The 21,790-nt window shown below is 37.8% G+C and overlaps 1 protein-coding gene across 1 annotated transcript in view; it reads right to left on the bottom strand.

Annotated features, from left to right (window-relative positions):
* CTNND2 (catenin delta 2) overlaps window positions 1–21,790 on the bottom strand; it is a 531,616-nt gene that overhangs the window by 170,884 nt on the left and 338,942 nt on the right. Inside the window, exon 9 of the mRNA XM_065627308.1 lies at window positions 573–705. Coding sequence (XP_065483380.1) covers window positions 573–705 — 133 coding nt within the window. The remainder of the gene's footprint in view (window positions 1–572; window positions 706–21,790) is intronic.

Below are 21,790 nucleotides of genomic sequence, written 5' to 3'. Positions count from 1 at the left end.
ACAGGTACAGAACAAAGTCTATATTGCTGTTTGAATTACGTTTTAGATACAATCTGTACTGAATTTTGAGATCATAGAACAACATAGAATTTTGAGATCATAGAACAACAGTTCAAGCTGAAGACCCAGTGAAATTAAATTCTATTTACACAATTATACATTAAAGCAGGCTTTGATTCAGAATCCTTTTACTTAATTTTCATCTTCTGTGTTAGTATTTAGCGCCCAAACCCCTTTCTTTGAAAATCCTAAGGAAATGCCCATATGTTTCAGTGAGATCAAGACTATACCACTAGTTGTTTATTGAACAACTATTGATACAGTGTTCAAATGGTATGAAATCAATCAAAATATTCAAAACCAAACAAAAAAATGAGTGACAATAATATTTTATGAATTTTTTACTTTCTCTAACGGCGACAAATAACTGAAGTGAAAGCTTGTATAAAATGGGTCCAGACATATTATATATACATGAGTTCTCTTGTAACACTTTTTAACATACATATAATAATCGGTGATGATAAATGGGAGCCAGCATCACTGCTGAAAGGACCGTTTATAACTCTTACCTCTGCTTTTATTTTATTGTCTCCAAAACAGAGGTGTTGTAAGTAGGCTGCAGCATTAGACTGTACTGAGGGAAATTGATGCTGCAACATCTGTATGACTTCTGGAAGCTCTGGATCTCGCCATCCGAACTCTCTGTGTGAAAAGAAACAATAAAGATTCATCAAAAATTCTGTTATTAGTAGATAAATGTGGCAATGGTTGGGCCAACAAAGAAGACAGATTTGTCTAAGAAAAATCTTGAATATTTTCCCATTATTTTCAAAACAAACATTAAATCAAATATGAAGCTATTTTTCATTTTAAACTGTACTTCTCTGCAAAAAAAAATAAAAGGTTATATAAAGCATCATTAGAGTAAATAACTTTATGGAATTAGATCTATAACTGCTAAAGTTTCTAAATAAAAATGGCTATATAAAATCTTAATATAAGAAATTAAAGCAAATACATGCTCCTAACATTATACTTTCTCTATTAAAATTAAAATACAGAGGCTAGAATCAGAACTACAAATGGTTTGCTATGAAATGCTAGTTTGTCTAAAAGTCCTTTATTTGATATAAATTGCTATCTTATATAGAAAGTAATGACCTTTTTTGTCTTTTGGTTTCTTTCTTTCCAGATGGGGTCCATGCTCAGTGTAAAGCTATTATAACAGTTGTGGCCCTGCTTGAGCAGGGAGTTGGACCAGATGACCCCTGGAGGTCTCCTCCAACCTCAGCCCTGCTGTGATTCTGTAATTTTACAATTATACAACACGCACTTACGCATTGGATTACTTTTAAATCTTCATTCATACTACTCAATCTAAAGCAGCCAGGCAAATACAAAGACTCAATCTTTACACTCTTCTATAATCCTTCTAAGCATGAAATACAATTAGTATCAAATGAAACACCATTAGCATCAAGTGAAACAACTCAGTCCAAGTGTGTTAAACAAGTCTCAGCAGGTATTCTGCAGCTTCCAGAACTGAACTTAAAATCAATCTGTCACTTCAGGTAATTTTTTCCCCTCTGTGTTCAGGGTTAAAATCATTCACGAGAATGGCTTTGGACTCTGTGACCCAAGAGCCAGAGATGCACGCAGCCACTCTGCATGAGATACTTAATTCTCACGTTCCTTTTCCCTAAGAGCTAATTTTTTGTGCTGTATAAATATTTTCACCACCTTCCATCTAATGCTGCACCGACAAAGTAACAGAGGGAAATGAGGGGAAAAAGGCGACCTGTGAAAAAGTTTGTAGGTTCTGTGTTGCAGTTACCGTGATCACCTGGGAGTTCATTGCCAAACCAATCCAAAAGAGCTGTTGCAGAGTCCAGCTACAATATTTGAAAAAAATATTCCTAATCATTAGTTTCCTTCCCAAATTATAGGGGTTCTGCTGCACTGAGGCCAAGCATATGTCACCGCAGGAATTCACCTGTCTTTGAGTAATGGTCACAACAGCTCTGCAGTCTGTCTCACGTAAAATCAGGCATCTCACGCTTCAACAGTTCTCCAAGACATTTCATTGAAACAAGACTCATTTTACAATAATAATGAATTACTACAGAGCAGACGTATTGTCTCTTCTCTCCTCATATGGGATGTTTGCCAGATTGAGAGTTGTCATTACAGTTATATCTTTATGAAGATCCAGAATATAAATAGGAGATGCAAAAAAACACACCCAGAATTTCATCAGCTATTTCTCTTCTGACAAAACAGATGTTAACTCGTGAATACTAAATTTCACATTCAGTGTTTAATACAAAGAAACCATGAAGATGTAATAATAAATCACAGATGGATCATTTCAATGAATCTTTAGATGATATAGACTATTGGAAAGCTTTTACAAGAGACCTTTTGCATATGTTCAGAAAGATCTTAACATTGAACTTGTATGTTGAAAAGTCACGACAACATTGTAAAAGGTATCAAAAGGTATCAGGGAAGGCTAGAAACTTTGGCAGCTGAAGATGGCAAACACCACATTTTCTGTGTGTATCAGCTTACTATGACTCTGCCAACATGTGAAAAGGAAGTGATTCTTTGGTTAACCAGTTATTTCTGTTTAAGAATGGGTAGTACAATTCCATAAACAAACCATACATTGATAGAAACAATGTTGTTTGTTGTGTTAGCTTCCTCTTGTACTTCCTCCTGGAATCCAGGCCAGAAGAAAATGGTCCCTACATCAAAGGTACAGTTAATCGCTCTGATGATCCTGCAGTCTTGACATGGTATTTACATAGGGAAATAAGGCTGCCCTGCTTTGCCGCTCTATCTCCCAAAAGAAAAGTTAGCAAAGAAGTGATGTATGAATACTTGTTGGAAATCGTCATGTGCACACTGGACATTTAAGTAGAAAATTAATTCAGAAAAGAAACCCTTAGCACTGAATACTAAGTTTGTCATGTAAGCAGTTTTAGGAGAGATAATGAACAAAGCAGGAAAAAAAAGTTTAAAAATTTAGCCCCAGTATGCGCTACCATTTCAAGCAGATGGTCTCTAAGATAATTATATTTTTAGTAGTTTCTAAATGAAATACAGTAGCTATATAAAACAAACAAAAACTTCTGTCAACAGTTAAGGCTGCTTGAATAACCATGATAATTTTAGCAGCCTTCAGGGCATGAAGGACTAGTTTCCAGGGATATAAATTTTTCATTTCTTTTAAACAAGTGTCTTATAAGTGGGGGGGAAAAAAAAAGTGAGCTAGAGAAAGAAAGTGGTGGTTTGGGTTTTTGTTTGGCTCTATTAACATTTACTTGAAAAATTCAAATATTGTTGTTTTTTTTTTTAAATTTGGCTTAATTATGAAAAGATAGGAAGGCTACTCAATGAAGTCAATGGGCAGAGGTCTTGAAAAGGGAAGAGAGCTAGAATTTCTTGATGACAAAGGCACAAAACTGTCTGGAACATTTTGCATAGATGTGGGGGAACTTTCAGGCCATGGCTCCAAGCTTATCTATATGACAAAAAATACATATTAAAATAGAGAACCAAACAAAAAAAACCCCACCACACCAAAAAACCACCAAACTAGTAGAGAAAGAAGGTATGATGTAGAAGTCAAGAGATGGAATAAAATGGGTTGCATCCTGGAAAGGTAATTGAAATTAGATAGCGAAATATTTTTTATTGCCTGCCAACAAAAAGCAGTAGGAGGGTCAGTACCTGATGAGGATAAGGGTCAGAATAAAGAAAGGGAGAAGGACGATGAAAATCACATCTACCTTCATTTCTGTGAAACTGGCAACATACAAGGATCCAATTCCGAGTAAAATTATAAAGTAGAATTAAGCTGTAGTGAATATCCTAAATAAACACTAGCTAAGCCTGTGTCCTTTACTAACATCCCCATACTTAAAAAATCTGAGGGAGGCAATCCACACAGATGGTGAAACAAGCCAGAAGGCTGGAGTAAATCTGAGGAGGTACATGGCATGCAATTTCTGAGACTGCTAACAAAGTATCTGTGTAGTTGATCCAAAAATGAAGAGCAAGCCAGTATCTGTACATTCAAGATCCTCTGCTACTGCCCGCGTTTCCCTTGGAATACCAACACTAAGCTGCTCAGGTCAGCTAAAGGCTTCTGGTGGTGGCATGGGTTTTTCCACTAGAGAATCACAGCTGTGCAAGAACTTCACAGCTTTTGCTGGAAAGCAGCATTTGCCGTGCACTCCAAATATTTTGGCAGGTTGTAGAAGTGCACTGTTCCTAGGAAGTGTCCTCATCTGAGAAGACTGACCAAAGCATGCCAAGGGGTTCCACCTTCTTTCTTTGATGGAAACTGTGCTCTAGGAATGTAGAATTGATCTCATACTGAATTCTGCAGAAGGTTTTAGCTTGAAGTTGTGACTAAGACAGATGTTCAATGGATTACAGCTGTCTACTGTTCCAGGGGTGGAAGAGGACCCAAAGGGGAACACTGAGTTACATGTAAGATGGCAGTATGTGTGCCTAGACTATCACAATAGGCTATGTTTTATCTGTGAACAACTGAAGAGGACCATCAAGGAGCTGGACATGAGACACAACAACTCTGAAATTGAGCTGCAGCACCAAGAAATCCAGGCTGACTTGGGTACAGCAAGTATTGAATCGAAACCAATTCCTGCTCCTGCTGTTTTAAGAGAGATTGTTAGTAGCACAGCTGAGTGCACTGGCGACACGACATCGCTTAAAGGTGCTACTGAAAACAGAGTATGTATTGCATCTGGATATTTGCTGAATTATGCCTGATTTTTCTTCTTCTGCTACTGCTAATGCTGATGACACACAGAAAAGCAAAACCAAAATTCCTGTTACATCTATATGTGCACTGATTTTAGAAAGGCCACAAAATAAGTTTCAAAAGCACAGGTCTCCAGTCGGTAGCTAAGGGTACCAATCACTTCTGCGCAGCGTTGGAGAAGCAGGTGTGATGGCTCTGTTTACTCTCCATCCATTGGTCACAGTGAATCTCACGAGAGCTTGGGTTCTTTTTTTCTGATTTACATTATTAGAGCAGAACATTCACATCTGATCAAGCAGTTGGCACAGGCAAGCACTGACACCCAGAGCTATTCCTGTCTCAGCAGCATTCCCCAAAGGCAGCGCTGTGAAGACGTCTGCTATAAAGAACCATATGCTTGGCAAAGACCAAACTACCACTAAGTATTTATCAAAGAAAAGAGAATGCGCAGTTTTTAGATATATTTATAAAAAACCTGTATGTTTAAACCAGACTGGTCCATATGTGCCTGCCTGTCTTAATACATAATACATAATAATGTGAGACAGACTAGTGAGGGAGAGGTTTTCATAATATGAAGTGGTGCTCAAAGGTGAAGACAATACAATCTGAGCTAAGGATAACGTATCCTAGATTTCTAACTCATATACGCTGTGGCATTGGTAATGCCAGTCTATGAGACTTTCTGCTGAACTATGGCCTACAGAGATATATCCTTCTGTTTGCTTCCCTGCCCTGCACCCCCCAGAATTCAGTAAATAAAGCCTGAACTTCTCTTTTGCCTTGTTTCTGAAGAGAGCTGTGAGAATGGTTTTCTGATAGTACTAGGAAAAAACAAACTACATGCAGCTCAGGATCAAACACAAGGATAACTAATCAAGAGCAAAGAGAAGATCAAAGACAGACCTACCTCCCAGGTTTAAAGGGAAAAATTTACTTCCATTAAAAATATTTGGAAGAGAATATACCAATACTGCAGTCTAAGGACTTGACCTTAGTACATTGAAAAAAGAGCAAAGACAAGATGTTAAACTTAACTGGTAAAAAAATAAAAAAAATACTTAAACATAATCCACAGACAGGGATTGTGATATAACAAGGAAGAAGCCATCTAACAGCTTGTTCTCTCATTTTCTTTCTGTGGTTCTATGACAGTTGGTCAAACAACAGTGAACACATACTTACCACATTTAATTTATTTGGAGTTAAATTTGAAGTATTTCCTTAAAGTATTTTTCCTTTTTCAAACATACTGCACCACATGCAAACACCTACATATATGCAGATTATCAACCCAGTCTGAATGATCTGCTACAGTTTAAGAGCAGGCAGAACTAGTATATTTCCTTTGAAAATGTAATGCATGAATATTGGGTACCTTTAGCACACAATTTTAGGAAATAAAATACAGAGATGTCAATCTCTGTTCCACTCACCTTGGAAAAACCTCAAAACCCTTCACCATATTGTCTTCTCTAGTTGAACCTGGCCAAACAAGTGCACGACTACAAGCAACTAATCACCTTTATCTTCAGCCCCGTGCTGATATAAGCAACATATAACCACACGATGTAGTAACAGTGGGTTTGGGCCTAATACAAACCCCTTTGGGCAGCAATGAACCCTCATCAGCAGGGAGCTCCCTGTTCTTCTGTTTTATCCTTTCAAGAAAGATAAACCAAACCCAGCCTACTAGAAGAGGTCGGAACAAAATAATCTGACATAGTTTAGGGTAAATTTGGAAGCACCAGAAGTAAAGACAGAGAAAAGGCAGCATAGATGTATCTTCTATGAATAAAAATTTAAAGTTCTAATGAAACAAATAAATCCATCTACCTTCATGTTTATTCCAACTTGAAAACTGCAGCTTGTGTGGGGTGCTCCATTTGAATGATGCTAAAATGCACCCAGTGTCACACAATCCAAGTAAATGTAAACAGCTCACCAAACCTGCAATTCTTGAATCTCACAAATCCTCACCATTTTTAATGGAGTTCTTAACACTTGCTCAAGAGCTGTTGTTGTTAGAGCAGCGTGCTTGACAAATGGCTTCGTAACATTAAAAAATGATCACAATAACCTCTTCATTGCTGGGTTGTTTAACTTTTTTAATACATGCACAACTTTAAAATTGATTTGCAGGCAAAACATTGTACGAATAGTACAAATGGGATCAGGGAAAGGAGGAAACATTTCACTACAGAGTGACACTTCGGCTTTGGGAAAAGTTGATTTCAGAGCTTGTCAGCACTTGAGCCGGCAAACATTAGAAAGATACACTTGGCCCAACGGTTTCTGATTTTCACTTGAGAACACTCCAGATCTACTTACCCAGGTATACTGGGACCTGTTAGTATATGCAGTGTTAGGATACTATCTGCCATACCTGGACCCACTTTACCAGATCAATAATTTCTCTGATGGAAATGGGCAACACTTTGTATTCTGGCAATGTGCCATTTAAATATTTCAGTGTATAATGCATGAGCAGTCAACAACATCTGACTGCACTTCAATACATACTTTATTTTTATTTAAACATGTAGCTTATATCTTCCCTAGGTTGCAAATTTAGCATAGCTGAATGCAAAACAGCTGTACAAACATTTGGTGATCCTGCTGAAAACCTGGATGCTGCTCTTGGTTTACATTTTCCTTGGTTTACATTTCCATGTGGTCTAAACTAGAACTTTGCAGTAGTGCTTACACAGATTCATCATAAATGTGTTTTTTACACCAGTTTCACAATGTATTGGCGTCTGCTAATGAGGTGCAGAGGAGGATGTGTTGTGGCAGGTGCGCAGGATTCCTGCCCAACTCTGCCAAGCAGCCATGGAGATGCTCAGTGTGTCCCATGTCTTTAACAGAACCATAAACCTGAGCTCTCAGGGCTAATCCAGAACTTCATAAAATCACCTCTTCTATACAGCAAAGGTCTAAAACTGACTTGTACAATGGTAAACAAACCCTCCTGCAGCTCTGCCTTTGTATCCTTTATGTGTTCTCTGATAAGGCATCACTTTTCTGGTTTTCTATTATTACCTGTGATTTAGATTTTAAAATCAGAAAACCATAAGAAGTGAGATTGTGAAGAGGGAAGATGAGAACTACTTTAACATAACAAAAATGGTCTGGAGCTGAACTGTCTGTAGATTTCTTGAACATTTTCATCTTAAGACGAAAAGATTTTTAAGATGATACAATTAACTAAAGCTTATCTAATGACGCTGGCCCACGTGGTACTATTTACAGCTCCAGGTTCCCACCTCCAAAACCACGCAATTATATTCAAAGGTAGAAGACTCATCTGCTCAACGTTACCCTGATTTCATTTACAAATGTCTTTTTAATTGAAATATATTTATGAACCTTTATGAAATAATCTTTCACACTGTTCGTGCTGATCTATAAATATTTAATTCCCTTGCTCCCAATGAGGGAGCTTTTAAAAAAAATTTGCCTGTGTCCTGAGGTAGCTGTATCCTGCTGTGGCTGGCATAATGTTATCTCTCCTCTAGACTGTGGGATGGATACCATAGGAAAATTAGGGTATCTTTAGTTCTGCTGTTCGTAGCATTTGTTTTGTTTAGTGGTTTGTGTGTGGTGTTTTTCGCTTGGTTGTTTTTTTGTGTGTGTGTTAGAAAGTAGCATAGGTCTTTTGGGGCTGTTGAGCTGAAACAGTCTTGAAAATCTTGTTTATCTTTTCGTATGTTGGCACTTGCATATACAGGGACCGCCTCTGCAAAGGTAAGAGGCAAATTAGGTAGGCTATCAAGATGTCTTTAAGCTGCCTAATTTATCTCCTTTTTCCCTGCAATGTATACCATTTTTCTGTCCCCCTACTACAGAAGGGCCTTACAGTAGCTTAATACATAGCAGCTGTGAAAATACACCAAGGTAACTCTTCCCTGAGAGACCAGCTTACGCTTGCATCTGCCTACAGGAGTTCACACTTCACAGGGAAGATTTCAGGAGATTGTGAAATATTGTTCACCAGCAGAACAGCTGTTACAGATGTGGATATGCTTTTCTCATAGATCAGAAATATGGGAACGTAGACAAGAGATTAAAACAGTAGACAGACCTGAGGGATTCCAGCCTTGACTCTGTCATTGACTTACTTTGTCAGATGCAGTCATTTACATCAGTGCCTTTCTCCAAGCTTTGATAGATTCTCTGTCTCTGGAGACCTGTAAATCGAAATTGTCTCCTTTTCTAGAACTAGTGTTTCCATTCAGAGGCTCTTAAACCTTTCTGTATTCCAACAACAGGAGGAAAAAAAGCTTTTGAGGTCCTGCTGCCATCTGGCCAGGTAGCAATGCATGTTTTCTAAAGAACAAATAATACTCCACAAACCCCTGATCTTGCTAGGAAAATGGGAGAAGCACTTTAGAGAGGAAGGTATTTATTTTATTTCTTCACATACATTCTATCACCTAACCATTGCAGCTATTAAAAAAAATATATATATATCTATATATATCAAAAAAGGAGCAGGAACAATTTAGCATTAGCCTAAGAGTATCACAGTTCAAAATTCAAACCATGCTCATCTGCAGGAGGGGAAGCTGACATAAACAATACAACCTAAAATCTCAGAACATCCACATTATTTTTTGAAATCACCACCACCACAGGAGTTCCCAAAAGGTTTTGGGGCACTCCACCTCCATCCACTTGAAGCTTCTAACATCATATTATCAAGCACAATGAGCTTCACAATAACTGATGTGACAACACGTGGATTGCCTCTCCCTGTTGCTCTATTTGATGGAACTTCTGATCCCAGCAGACGCCCTGAGTCGCGGGGTGGTGAGAGGAGAATTGCTTCTCCCTTCTGCAGCATGGATGATGGAAACTCAAGCTTTTTCAGGTTTGTAGAAATCAAAAAGCAATCAAATGGGATGTTTCCCTCCTATCCCCAAATGAAAAGCATGGGCAGATCGCCATCTGGGTAACCTGCAGGCTGCCATGGGAAAGGAGGGAGCACCACAACCAGAAACTGGGTATTTGCTATGTGTGCAAAAGAGCAGACAATTGGAAATGCCAACAGTACACACAGTTTGGCACAAGCTGCAGAAATACTCTTTATAGCTGAGGTGGGGGCAAGGAAAGAGTGTCCATCTGAAGTATTACAAAGTATTAATCCTAAATATCTCGTGCTACCTCATTCCTTAGTGATTGCTCCACTGGGTGCATTATTGGCTTACTTTGTCACTGCGTGGCAGCAACTCTCACCTTATCTCCACGCATATATGCCCAGGCATCGTTCTTATCTGTCTAACACCTTGCAGCACTCCCTGTCTTTCTGAGCACAGTAAAACTCTTCAAAGTAGACAATCTTCTGATGCTTAAATAATATTAAACAATAAAACTTAAAAGTAACTCGAAGTATCACACTAATTGATACGCTCCAGAATTCGCCCTGAAACACTCAAACATCAAGTCTGAAAAACTAAAAGAAAAACCCACATAGATTTACAGTACTGAATTAAAAAAAAAAAAAAATCAAACAACAAACTGTTCTTCTTTTCTTTCAACTAGATTCCCATTCAATCTTTTAGACAAGCAGAGGAGCTAATTCTGCTCATTAAACTTGCAAGCTGAACAATTCTATAAATGCACTTGAATTTGATCTTACTGTCAAAGGGAAATACAGAATAATGACTTTTCTGCCTTTATTTCAGTTTTCATTAAGCATGAAAAAAATGGTCTCCTGCATGCTAGCTTGATCTAAATGTATAACCACCAAAACAATGCAATAATGCAAGATATACTTGACACTCAAGAGACAGAAAGTTCATGGGATCAGTAACAAAAGAGTCAAATTGTTAAAAATTGTACAAATGCAAAGGTGTTGGATAGAAGGAAAAATATCCACCAGTAATGAGGAGTTATACTCAAATACTACCTCTACTTCCCATCACATGCCTTTCATCTACTTCAAAGCACGACAGAAATTCTAGAGAACTCTCCTAATGCAGTACACAGATATCATCATCTTCATGTCAGGCATGGGTAAAGAGAGACAGCGCTTAGATACCTCTCTCACCAGGGAAAAATTTTTAAAAATGGCAAAAGTTAGAAGAGCTGCTATTAAATCCTCAGCCCTACTTTTCAACTCTTTGAACCAAATACAGTGATTCACTGTTAGCCGACTGCAAAAGGTTTTTAAGAATTTAAAAATGCAGAGGATCTGGACAGTATTTCAGGGGAGTGCAGGACAAGAAGAGATCTCCTGGGCCACCAAGCCAAGTTCTGATTCCAGGTCTCCTGCTGTTTGGCACATATGCTGCAGCATATATTGCTCAAGCTAAAGATGGCCTCCTGTAGGGAAATTTTAATCAATCACAGAATTTGTTGACCCTAACAACAGTTTCAATTTATAAATGACAGTAAAAAAAAAGGTGTCACATGTATCCATCCAGAAGGGGTCCTGCTTTGTTGCTGCTGTTTCTAAGAGGGTGTTTCACCCATGTCCTCTTCCATTCTCAGCACCAACAAACCTAACACATATCACCCTATTCAGAGTTCTAAATCAGAAAATAAGGCTGCACTTCTGCACTTGCAGGGAGGCGTAAAAGGAGAAAGGATGGTTTCCAGCTGGGTATATTGCATGACGACACTTTTGTTCTCTGCTTGGCCCACAGGATGACTCAGAGTCTCCACAATGACACAAAAGCCAGAAGAATGACAAGCTTGTCAATGGACAGAAAGTACTACCAGTACAACACTGGGGAAATTCATAACCCACAACTGTTGTGTCAGCAACAAAATCAGACCAAGAACAGCGTATCTTATCTAAAAAAATAACACAAAAGCCAAATCAGAGAAAAAATATCTTACATGGACAATACTGAGATTTTATGGCAGAAGTATGCTGCAGATTTTAAATAAAAGTATAATAGACATCTCATGTATATTTGATAGTTTTACCTCAGTAAAATGCAACTTACAGAAAAACATCTTTTGAATTAGGAAAACCAGCTCCTCCCTTGGCTGCCATCCTACCAGGTTACAACTAGGATACCACTTTTCTACCCTTTACAAAAGCAATGAGGCTGCAGACTGTTCTGCACATTTCTGCAGGAATGTTTTGAGCTGGAGTGTGAAACACTGTATATATCTAATAAATCCCCTGCACAAAATAATCACACTATTGATTCAGGGCAACTGGCCTTACTAATGAATGAAATACTGCCAAGGTTCTGTCATTTAGAGATCAGAATCAATATCTTAAAGAGGACTTTGAAAGTACAATATATTAAGGGAAAATAGGTGTCATAATTATCAAAAATCTTTCCTTGCCCTGTGGAAAACCAGCTACCAATAGAAGAAGGATGAGTTAATTGTACGATACTTAGTTGTTAGTTGTATGGTACTTATTTCCATGTGACACATTCTGGGTGGGATTTTTCATCTGATATACTGAATTCCAGTGTCCATTACCTTAACTAATCCAAGAATTTAGCTGATGTGTGATGCCCTGCAATGCATTTTTCCAACTGCAAAAAGTACAGACTGGGAACTGCACCTTTCCCTTTTTTACCTCAGAGCTAGTTCCTTTTCAGATTTTAGGTAACCTTTTTGCCCCTAAATGTATTATTTAAGCTGAAAGGCAAATGCCACTGACTCCAACTTTGAAACTGTCCTCTATGGGCTGAGCTGGCAGCACTGACCCCAGCTATAAAAACATTCAGTATTTACATCCTATAGCTCTAACACAAATTATTGCCTCAGACTTCAGCGACCCTGCTCAGATCATGGTTATACATAACTAAGCAACTGATATCACAGTTGCTTATAAAATATATTTCTGATGTGTTTATAAATTAAAGGTAGTTTAAACTGTGGTTAAAGACTTAAGCATTGATTCTGCAGTATGTGCAACTCATGTAGCATGTGTACCCTATATGAATCGATTATTAATAGCTTTTGAGTAGATTAGCACTTAAGAAACCAGATTTTCCTAGAAACACTCCCAAAGACTGATAAAATTTGTAATTACAGGTAGTTGCAGTTGTCTCTGTCAACCCTCATTCACAGACACTGAACCCATCCTGATAACCATTTATTTCCTTCCCTCACCTCCCCTGGGATACCCTCGGATGGAGGGCTGGACAGAATAACCTGCTTTACAGAAGACACGAGTGTGCTTGCACAGAACGGACACAAGAGCTCTCCGTCTAGGCTCTCTATCACACACGACACAGAAAAAAAACATTGATTTTTTTTTTCCCTTTCATTTTTAAATAGCCACTGATGTCTGCAAGCAAAATAAATACATTCCTTACACATCCGTTATTTTACATTTTTGGTCATTTTCAGACAAATCTGTATGTTTTTGAAATCTGTATTTCAAACTGCTTCTACGAACTTCAAAGTCTAGTTCAAACACAATGAAGTTCACAAATTTTTCAGCTGTGTTATTTGCACTTAAGGGGAGGCTGGGAGTGGGAAAAATTGGAGATTTTTTAGGTCTGTGTCAATACTTCCTGTTCATAAGTTTTCTTCAAATGACAAATACGAATCCACATAGGAGTTGGATTCTTGATATAACCTGATAAAAATGAAACTGATATCCAGTTTCATTAAAATTCAGTGTGGAAAAGCCATGGAACTGTTCTGTAACAGAGGATATTATATCTGGTGTTATTTATTTATTAGTGGAAATATCACTGTATAGGCTATTGAAATGATTTTTATCCAGTTCATAAAAATATCTCCCTCTTCTATGTTTTTTCATTTGAGCATAAAGAAAGGTGATCACACCACAAGGCTACATTGCAGATGAAGTTCAGAGCACACCATGCTTCAGTTTGACATTGTACTTTTTAACCACTTCTTTAATTTATACTGGAGTCTCTTTCACTCCGAAGTCCATGGCAGAATTATGCTCACAGGTGGCTCATAAAGAATTTGTATATACAAATTTACATGCACAAATCAAACAGCTACATTAGATTTTCCCAGAAGCTGATACTAATTTACATCGAGGAGAATGTTTTGCAGCCTTCTTTTCACACTCAAGGATGTCTGAGAAGTACATACATGTGCTTGTTGGCTTTCAGTCTTCAGACAGGGGTCCAGATAGAACTTTGAAAATAAAGTAATTCAGCTTTCCTTGGTTTTCAGTACTTTACCACAACTAAGTACCCGTAACATTATAAATGTTACTTAGTGTATATATGTCCACCACGTAAGCGGTTAGGTCTCTCCTCCCTTATAACAGGTTGAACACAAATTTAAGCTTGCTGACGAACATGAAAAATAAAGTTAGACACAACAAATGAACTCTCTACCTTCATTTGCTACATAATGAGATCTAAAATATTCTACGTTTCGTGAAGACCACAAGATATAATGATGCTGTAATCACTGTAGTATGAATTACAGATATATGACTGTAAAACTGGCAACCATACATTTTACCTGTACGATATGTATTTGAAGTGGAAATAAAGTTAAATATGTTAATTAGTTACTTGTGCCCATTGTAATTTCAGAATAGGAAAACTGAGAAAAATTCCAGCAAACAATAATTAAAGGGAGATTCAGAGTACACTTCTCATTGGCTTTGCAATGTATTCATTTCTTAAGCTTTTGTATAACTGATTACATCTTTTTTTTTAACTTCTACAAGTAAATAGGAAAACTAATTAGCTGCACACTATTAAGTTAATGCACATTCATCTACAACAATTCGATTCTGAGTGTGAAATAATCTTTCTAGCCTATAATTACACTCCAGCTTAATTAGCATAATTTCCGCAGAACATTTTTTAATAAAGAAGCTGACATAAGGGTTGGTCTTAAAAATCAAGGATATTCTAGACAAGTAGAAAAAAGGGAGACAGGCAGAGTGGCATTAAACACCTATTACCAAGATAATACACATAAAACAGAATACGAATTCAACACTATCTGAACTATCACATGTATCCGAAGATTCTTTGGCAGAAGATAAGCAAAACAAAGGGCTTGAGATACCCCTCAGCCACTTCACTAAAAGTGGTCCCACGTCCTTTGTAGCTCCTTCATCACCTGTCACTGCATCTCATCCCCCTCACCAAGGGCAGCCAGCAGATTACTTATTATCCCATTCAGTGTATTAGTTTCCTTCAAAATCAAAATGCATATGGTCTTGCATCTCTTACACTAATTTAATGGCAGGCAGGCAGTTGCCACCGAAGAGACTCACTGTCGGTAAAAAGACAGATCAGTTTCCAGGCTTGTTTAGTCTTTGGTTTGCTGGTGAAGATTTAGCAATGAGAATCCCAGTTGGTAGCAACTGGGCCTCTAATGGACACTTTATTCCCTGGTACTCGGGCTGACAACACCAAACTAGTTTTCTATGGGTCAGCGTGGACAACGTGTATGCAGAGGTATGTGGACAATGGCACCTGAGTACTGCTGTGCTCGATATAAAGTTTTGGAGGAAAGACTCTGCCTCCCCTTCGCAACCCTCTGACTCATCTTCTTCTCACTGCGCTGTCAGCGTATATCAGATTTATACATCTAGGCTATGAAATGTAACCTCTCCTGTAACACAAACAGCCATGTGTCTCTCCTGACAGTGAAGAACCGCAGTGAAAAAAAAACTTGCTTGTGTCTTCATCTAACTGTTTCTAAATACTGGTAGTTTAAAATGAACTGTTATCTGAAGTGCTCTTGGGATCTGCGAAGGATTTTGACTGAATATATGCTGTTGGTCATGATGTCCTTGCACTTTTCCATAGTTACGAATGGTTTAAAGATAATTTCACCTGTGAAGGATTACCATTTATTGTGTGAAACAATGAAAGACACTGAATAAGATTTTCAAAATCACCAATATGGTTTAAAGCCAAAGTCCTATTTTCATATAACCTCATAAAGGATTTTAGTTTAATCAGGTTTCCAAAATGCCTAAGACTCTCCTGAAAATGTAGACTTCAGCTTTTAAATCACACAGGCACTTTTAATAACTTTACACACTCTAATTAACTTTTTATTTTGAGGTTAGTATTATTAAGCCAGACCAGAACCAAAACGATCTCTGCATACTAATCAGTCACTGACTCTTGCTGCTGAAACTTAACATGTGAGGAGATGTCCTAAAAATTAAAGATAAATTCAGAGTAACAGAAATTGACAAATCAGTGCTTAGAGAAAAACAAATCAGGAATACCTATTTCGACTTACTGCTTTCTTAGGAATACATAGAACTAGGCAAACTCTGCTTGATTAGAATTTAAGATAAGGAAATACACCTTAAATGAGGTTATAAAATAACTTTTATTTTTAATCAGACATATAAATAATGCATCAACTACTGCCTCCAGACTGTATAAACGCAGTCAGTTCGGAAGGTTTCAAAAGCACAAGGAAAACTGAAGAAGATGCCCCAGGAAGCTGTGTGGCTGCTCATTCTGCCTTCCCCCTGGGTGTGCTGCCATCTGATTTTGAGGCCGCTCCCCGTTCGGCAGAAGTGAGGAGAGAGGCAGCGAGGCCATGGCCAACTAATTCTGCACCTGCCAAACCTGCCCGGCCTTTCAGCCCAAGGCTGCTCAGGAGGATGCTCCTGGGACCAGCATCTTGTTGCCTGTCATGAAGCAACACCGGCCAGGTCTGCTTATGGCCGCAGCTCTGCAGTTCCCACCAGTTTGCAACACAAAACCAACAGTAACCGAACCTTTTGTTTAAAGCCATTCCTTGAACTGCAGTTAAACGCATCAGAAATTAAAAGCTAGCTTGTCTCCACTGTCAAACTGTGCACCCAAAATTAGTGCATCTAAAATTACTAGCCAGTTTTTAAAAACTTGGTCTGCTATGTTTGTCTTGTTCTTTCTCCTTGACAGTTACTTAGCTCTGCCAATTTTTCTTTCCAGAGCATCAGAGCACTGAGATGAGAAGAAAGAAATTCAGCTTCAGCCCTGCAGCTTTGAGTCAGGAGATAAAGAATGATGGCTTGAAGACACGAGATAAAAGCAAAGCAATATACTCACAGCCACAAACTCAATGAATTAAACTAAGAAAAAAACGCTGTAGGTCAGGCAGAGATCACGCAGCCTAAGCACAGTAGGAGTCAAGGAAATGGGAAGCATAAACGTATTGTTATCTTTTCTATGTCATTTCATCTCTCTATACATCTGTTTTGCTACCTATATAAAAAAAAAGGCCCTTCTGAAAGGCTCTTCTGAAATATTTTTGAGAGCTTGCTGTAGAAATCCCTAACTCCAGGGCAAATATTATTACCAATGCTGCCATACAGGTGCAGAGTAGTCACCAAAACTTGGATGGTTTTAAAGAGGGTGAAAGAGCTAAGACAAAAAGAACCATCAGGAGGCAGATTATTGACTACAATTTGCTAAACAAGCACTGTGCAAAAAGGAAATGAGAGAAGCTTAGTAAAAAGCAATTTGTTTCACATGCCTAAAGAGGTTCTGCTTTTCATTTATGCTGTCAGGTGCTTTCCTCTTGCCCTAAAAATTGAATTTCTTTGAAATAGGTTCCTTGAATCTCAGTATTGAGAACTGACACTGACTGGAGAATATCTACACAATACATACATATATAAAAAGAGAAACTTAAGAAAATTCCTCTGCTTATTAAAAACAATCCCAGTGTATGCAGCTGCAAGAATGGTCAATCACAAATACTCACTGAGCATGGCACTTAATAAAATGACACCTTACATCAGCGTTTTACCTGTTCTGTTACTGAGTTGTCAATAAAATTTGTGAATGCCTCTCGCAGCTGAACGCTTGGTGAGGTTTCATGACTGTTGCAGCAAGTTAGACTTGCTCTTGGTTTTTAATGTGAAAATGGAACAACTCGTTGATACAGAGCTGACAAAAGGAAGACTCACATGTCTCTGAAAAGTCGGGTTTTACTTTACACAGTCTCAACAGCAATTTTCTGCCAAATCTTGACCAGGTCTGGGATGTGCAAACAGCATAGCTGAGTATTTATCTGATACCACTCACCAGACTTACCCATACCTATGAGACTTTATTACCATCTATTCAGTTGTCTCAATTGCTTACCAGATGGTAAACATCTAAATACTACTTACATCACCTTCCATAAAAACACTTTCACCATCCACCATAACCAGGTAAGAAGCTTACATTTCTAGAGAATGCTGCTGGCCTTGGCACAGACTTCTTTCTGTGTCAAAAAGGGATACCATTTTGAACTGTCAAAATTTAAGTTATTGTGATTGCTCAGGACTTCATTTATTTTTCAATTCATATTGAAGCCACGTACATGTTTTATTCTGTTCTAAGCGATAAGAAAATTAAATTATCAAAGTTTATTTTTTAATTGAAATTAATTGCTGCATATTTTATTAATTGTGATTTATGTATTAGAGTTTGACATTGCATTTTGTCCAATGTACTCTTTTTCATAAACAGTATCTACAACCATACAAGGCAGAGCATCCGACTCTCAGGGCCCTGCGTCGTGAGAGAAGTACAATGTATATGAGGGAGGACCAGGAACACAATATGAGCTTTCCTGTTTTCCTGGAGAAGGCTTGAGAGGTGGAGATCAAATATGTTGTGTACCTGTTTCATAAGTAATTAACTGATCCTGGAAGGCAGACACAAGTTTGGTAGAAATGCTCTGGGGTATTGATCAAGAAGTAACACTAAACCAGGAAATTGGTAACTGAACTCATCAAGCTACTTTTAATCTTCTTATATTCACAGTTCTGGTAAGCAATCGTTAAAAACAAATTTATTACCACATTAAGCCTTCTCCTATGTCTTTCCAAGACTATCTTCAGTTGATCATAAAACTCATGAGCCAAACAACATTTCCCTAACTTTAAGAGTTTATTGACCTACTGCAGGCCTACCTTATTCTTGCCTTCTACACATTTCAGGGTAAGGGTTTAAGGAAAAAACTGCCTGAGAAAGCATTCTGTGAGATAAAGTTATGAGCCCTGCACGTTTAAACCATACCCACTGCCTGTTTCTTTGGTGGGTGGCCAAATTCCCATAATCTCCAGGTATTATACGACTGGACCAACTGACAGGCAGTTCCCTATACATCAAAATGTTAAATCAAAGAACTATACCATATTTTATTGTGATGATCAGAAAAATCTAAATGGTCCAAAGCCCCATTTGAACTCAGAAGGAGGCAACACTCAGATAAAGTACCCTCTAAGACTACCTCATGCTATGTGAAACTGTAGAGAAGATGAGAAGTCAGTCAGGAGCTTGCCTAAGCTGCCAAATGTTCCTCTGGAGGGAAACCTGCATCTGTCCACTGAGATCATGACTCCAGCCCTTAGAGGTGCACTGACTGAAGTAGCTGCTGAAATGATAAGAGCAGTTTTAGCAAATCCCACTTTGTAGAGATAAGAGTGCATTCAATTTTTAAGGAGCAATTTTATTGCGCTCTTTTTTTTTAAAAAAAAAAAAAAAAAAGATAAAAGAAAGACATGAAAGACATGGAATGGCATCCCCCACTATGCAACACCAAAGCAGCAGAATGCCACATCTCTTCCCATACTGTAAAACCTTCAGAAGTTTTCTACAGTCATGTAAAGATCTTGAGGCATTTTTAATGTTTGTAATGAAATCCCAGAAATTAAAAATCCATGAGAATTCAAACACTTCCTAGAGCTGTAATAAAGGCGGCGAACTAAGCAATAATTATGAATATTTTCATGTGTTCTGTTTTGAACCATACTGCATAATGATGTTTTAATGCTCACTATCACTGAAACTCAGAAGGGACATCAGAAGAGGGTAAGACCATCCAGCACACGACTAAGAGACAATGAGACTGATAGGGCTTAAAAAACCTTATGGTTCTCTGAGAGATTCATTTGGCAGTGCTGGAAGCTGAGTACCAGTCAAAAGACTACAGAGAAAAAATAAATAATGACTTGATTTCTGTAAAGGCTTAGTTTAAGTGATACTCAGAATAAGCTGGCCTTTAAGTATCTGTTGTTATCAGAACTCCCATTTCAAAGATGGGCATATATAATACATGGTAAGCCGACAAAAAAACCTCCAGATATTTCTCCTTCTTGAAACTAAACCAAACAAACCTATATAACTGTCTGCTGTCCTACATCAGTCGGATTCTGACCTCCAACTCTTGCAGAACAGTGAATTACCAGATTTTAACTCTGTGAGATCCACTGAGATAAGGAGCAATGAGCTGCAGAACACTGCAGTCCTGGGACAGCTTTCTGCCGGTACATGCAGAGGATGCCAAGGCAGTAATGGCAGCTGCTAAGACACAAGAAAGTGGTGCCATAAAACATCCCCAAGGAGCGCTAAAATGTGCAGTGAACCTGCAAAATGTGTGCTGCAGGAAGGTTTCTTCACTTAATCACTAGGATTTCTGAATGTCCCTATGGCCTTCTATTCTAGCTTTTTGCCTTTAAACAGAATATTCACTATTTCAGTAACGGTCGTGAAAGTAGCAGAGATGAGTTTTCCTCTCCTTTAAATAGCCATCAATCTTAAGTACAGATACAGAAAGCCTTACAAGTTACAGACACTTTATTATTTTCTTTCAAAAATCTTCCCATGCACATCAAAACTGGCAATTAATAGTGCTAAATTTTGCGGAAATATCACTATACTAGAAGATAATGAGGTCCAACTGTCTAGTCAGGCAAAGAAATAGGGAAAAAAAATACAGTATCACCAGCTTTACCATCAATTAGCTTTTAAAAAGCACAAACCTGAAGACAAGAGGTTAAGCAAAAGAAGAACAAAACCAAAAGAGGTCTTTCTGCACAGTTCAGCTGGACCCTGAAGATCTATCCAAAGTTTTTCTAACATATACTTAATATGCCTTTTCTATTATATGGACTAAAAAAAACATTTGTAAAATAATTATTTTAGTTTACATATGGCACTCACGTTCAAACACTTTTCATATTTTTAAGCTAATTCTAGAGGAGAGAGTTCTCTGAAGTGGATGAAAAACTAACATACATGCAACAATCTTTATGTTTTAAAACACAGCAGTTAAAAAAAAATTATTTGCAAGAGAAAGGAGGTCAAGCTGATACCACCATCGCACAGAAGAGCTGTGTCTGTGCGAAGCATTTTCACACGCACGGTTGACACTCAAGAACAAGAGAGCTGTGTGTCCTGTTTCATAAAACAACTGAGTGGAGGATAGACAGTTTTTGGAAGGATACCAGGGCTTCACATTTGCAATATTTATTATAGAGTATTCTGAATTTGGAGTTAGGTTGACTGTCTTGTCATTAATACAGCACACACTTAAGTGAGGGTGTTTTTTTTTTTCCACTAATAAAACAAGAGGTACAATATATACCATTAACATATCTGTATTCAATTTTTTCTTTCAGACCTTATATACAATGCTGTGACCATGAATTCAAATTGGATTTAAGACAATTGCATAGGGAACTATTTAGCTCTTAAATGTTTCTTAGCCCTGGCTAGATATGAAGCAAAATGCAAACATGTACATTTCTTGGTAATAAAATGAGAAGTCTGCCCATTACTTTTTTAGTTTATTTCTTACTGTAATAGAAAAGCGATGCAAAATTGATACAATCAATACCTTAGTTCTTAAGAAAAAAAAATAGTATGATTTTTCTAAAACATTTTCATTAGGTATAGCACAGATTATTTAAGTATTTTTTAAATTTCATTGTGTGCATCACAGTATGGTAACCACTGATCTAGGCAGATATTAAGTTTTTGACAAGTAGATTGGAACTGAAATTCAGTTCAATTGTTTGGCCATACAACTCTGTCACCACCAAGTGCCTAGGAAAATTTGGGATCAGCGTATCACCCTAAAACCCGCAGTGGGGTAGCTGCTGGCATATCAGCTCAACAGGGAGACACCTGTATTTTAACTGCCAGAGCCTCCGAACTCTGAACACACACCATTTGTGTGCAATGACATTCTGTTAGCAAACTGCACTACAGAGCAATCCCAACTTTATTAGATTCCTAAATCCTAATTTGTTTCAGGTTGACATGACATAGTATG

This window comes from Caloenas nicobarica, chromosome 2 (genome assembly GCF_036013445.1).
Source record: "Caloenas nicobarica isolate bCalNic1 chromosome 2, bCalNic1.hap1, whole genome shotgun sequence".
NCBI lineage: Eukaryota > Metazoa > Chordata > Aves > Columbiformes > Columbidae > Caloenas > Caloenas nicobarica.
The sequence above is the reverse complement of the archived record's forward strand: the minus strand, read 5'-3'. Positions and strand labels throughout refer to the sequence as shown.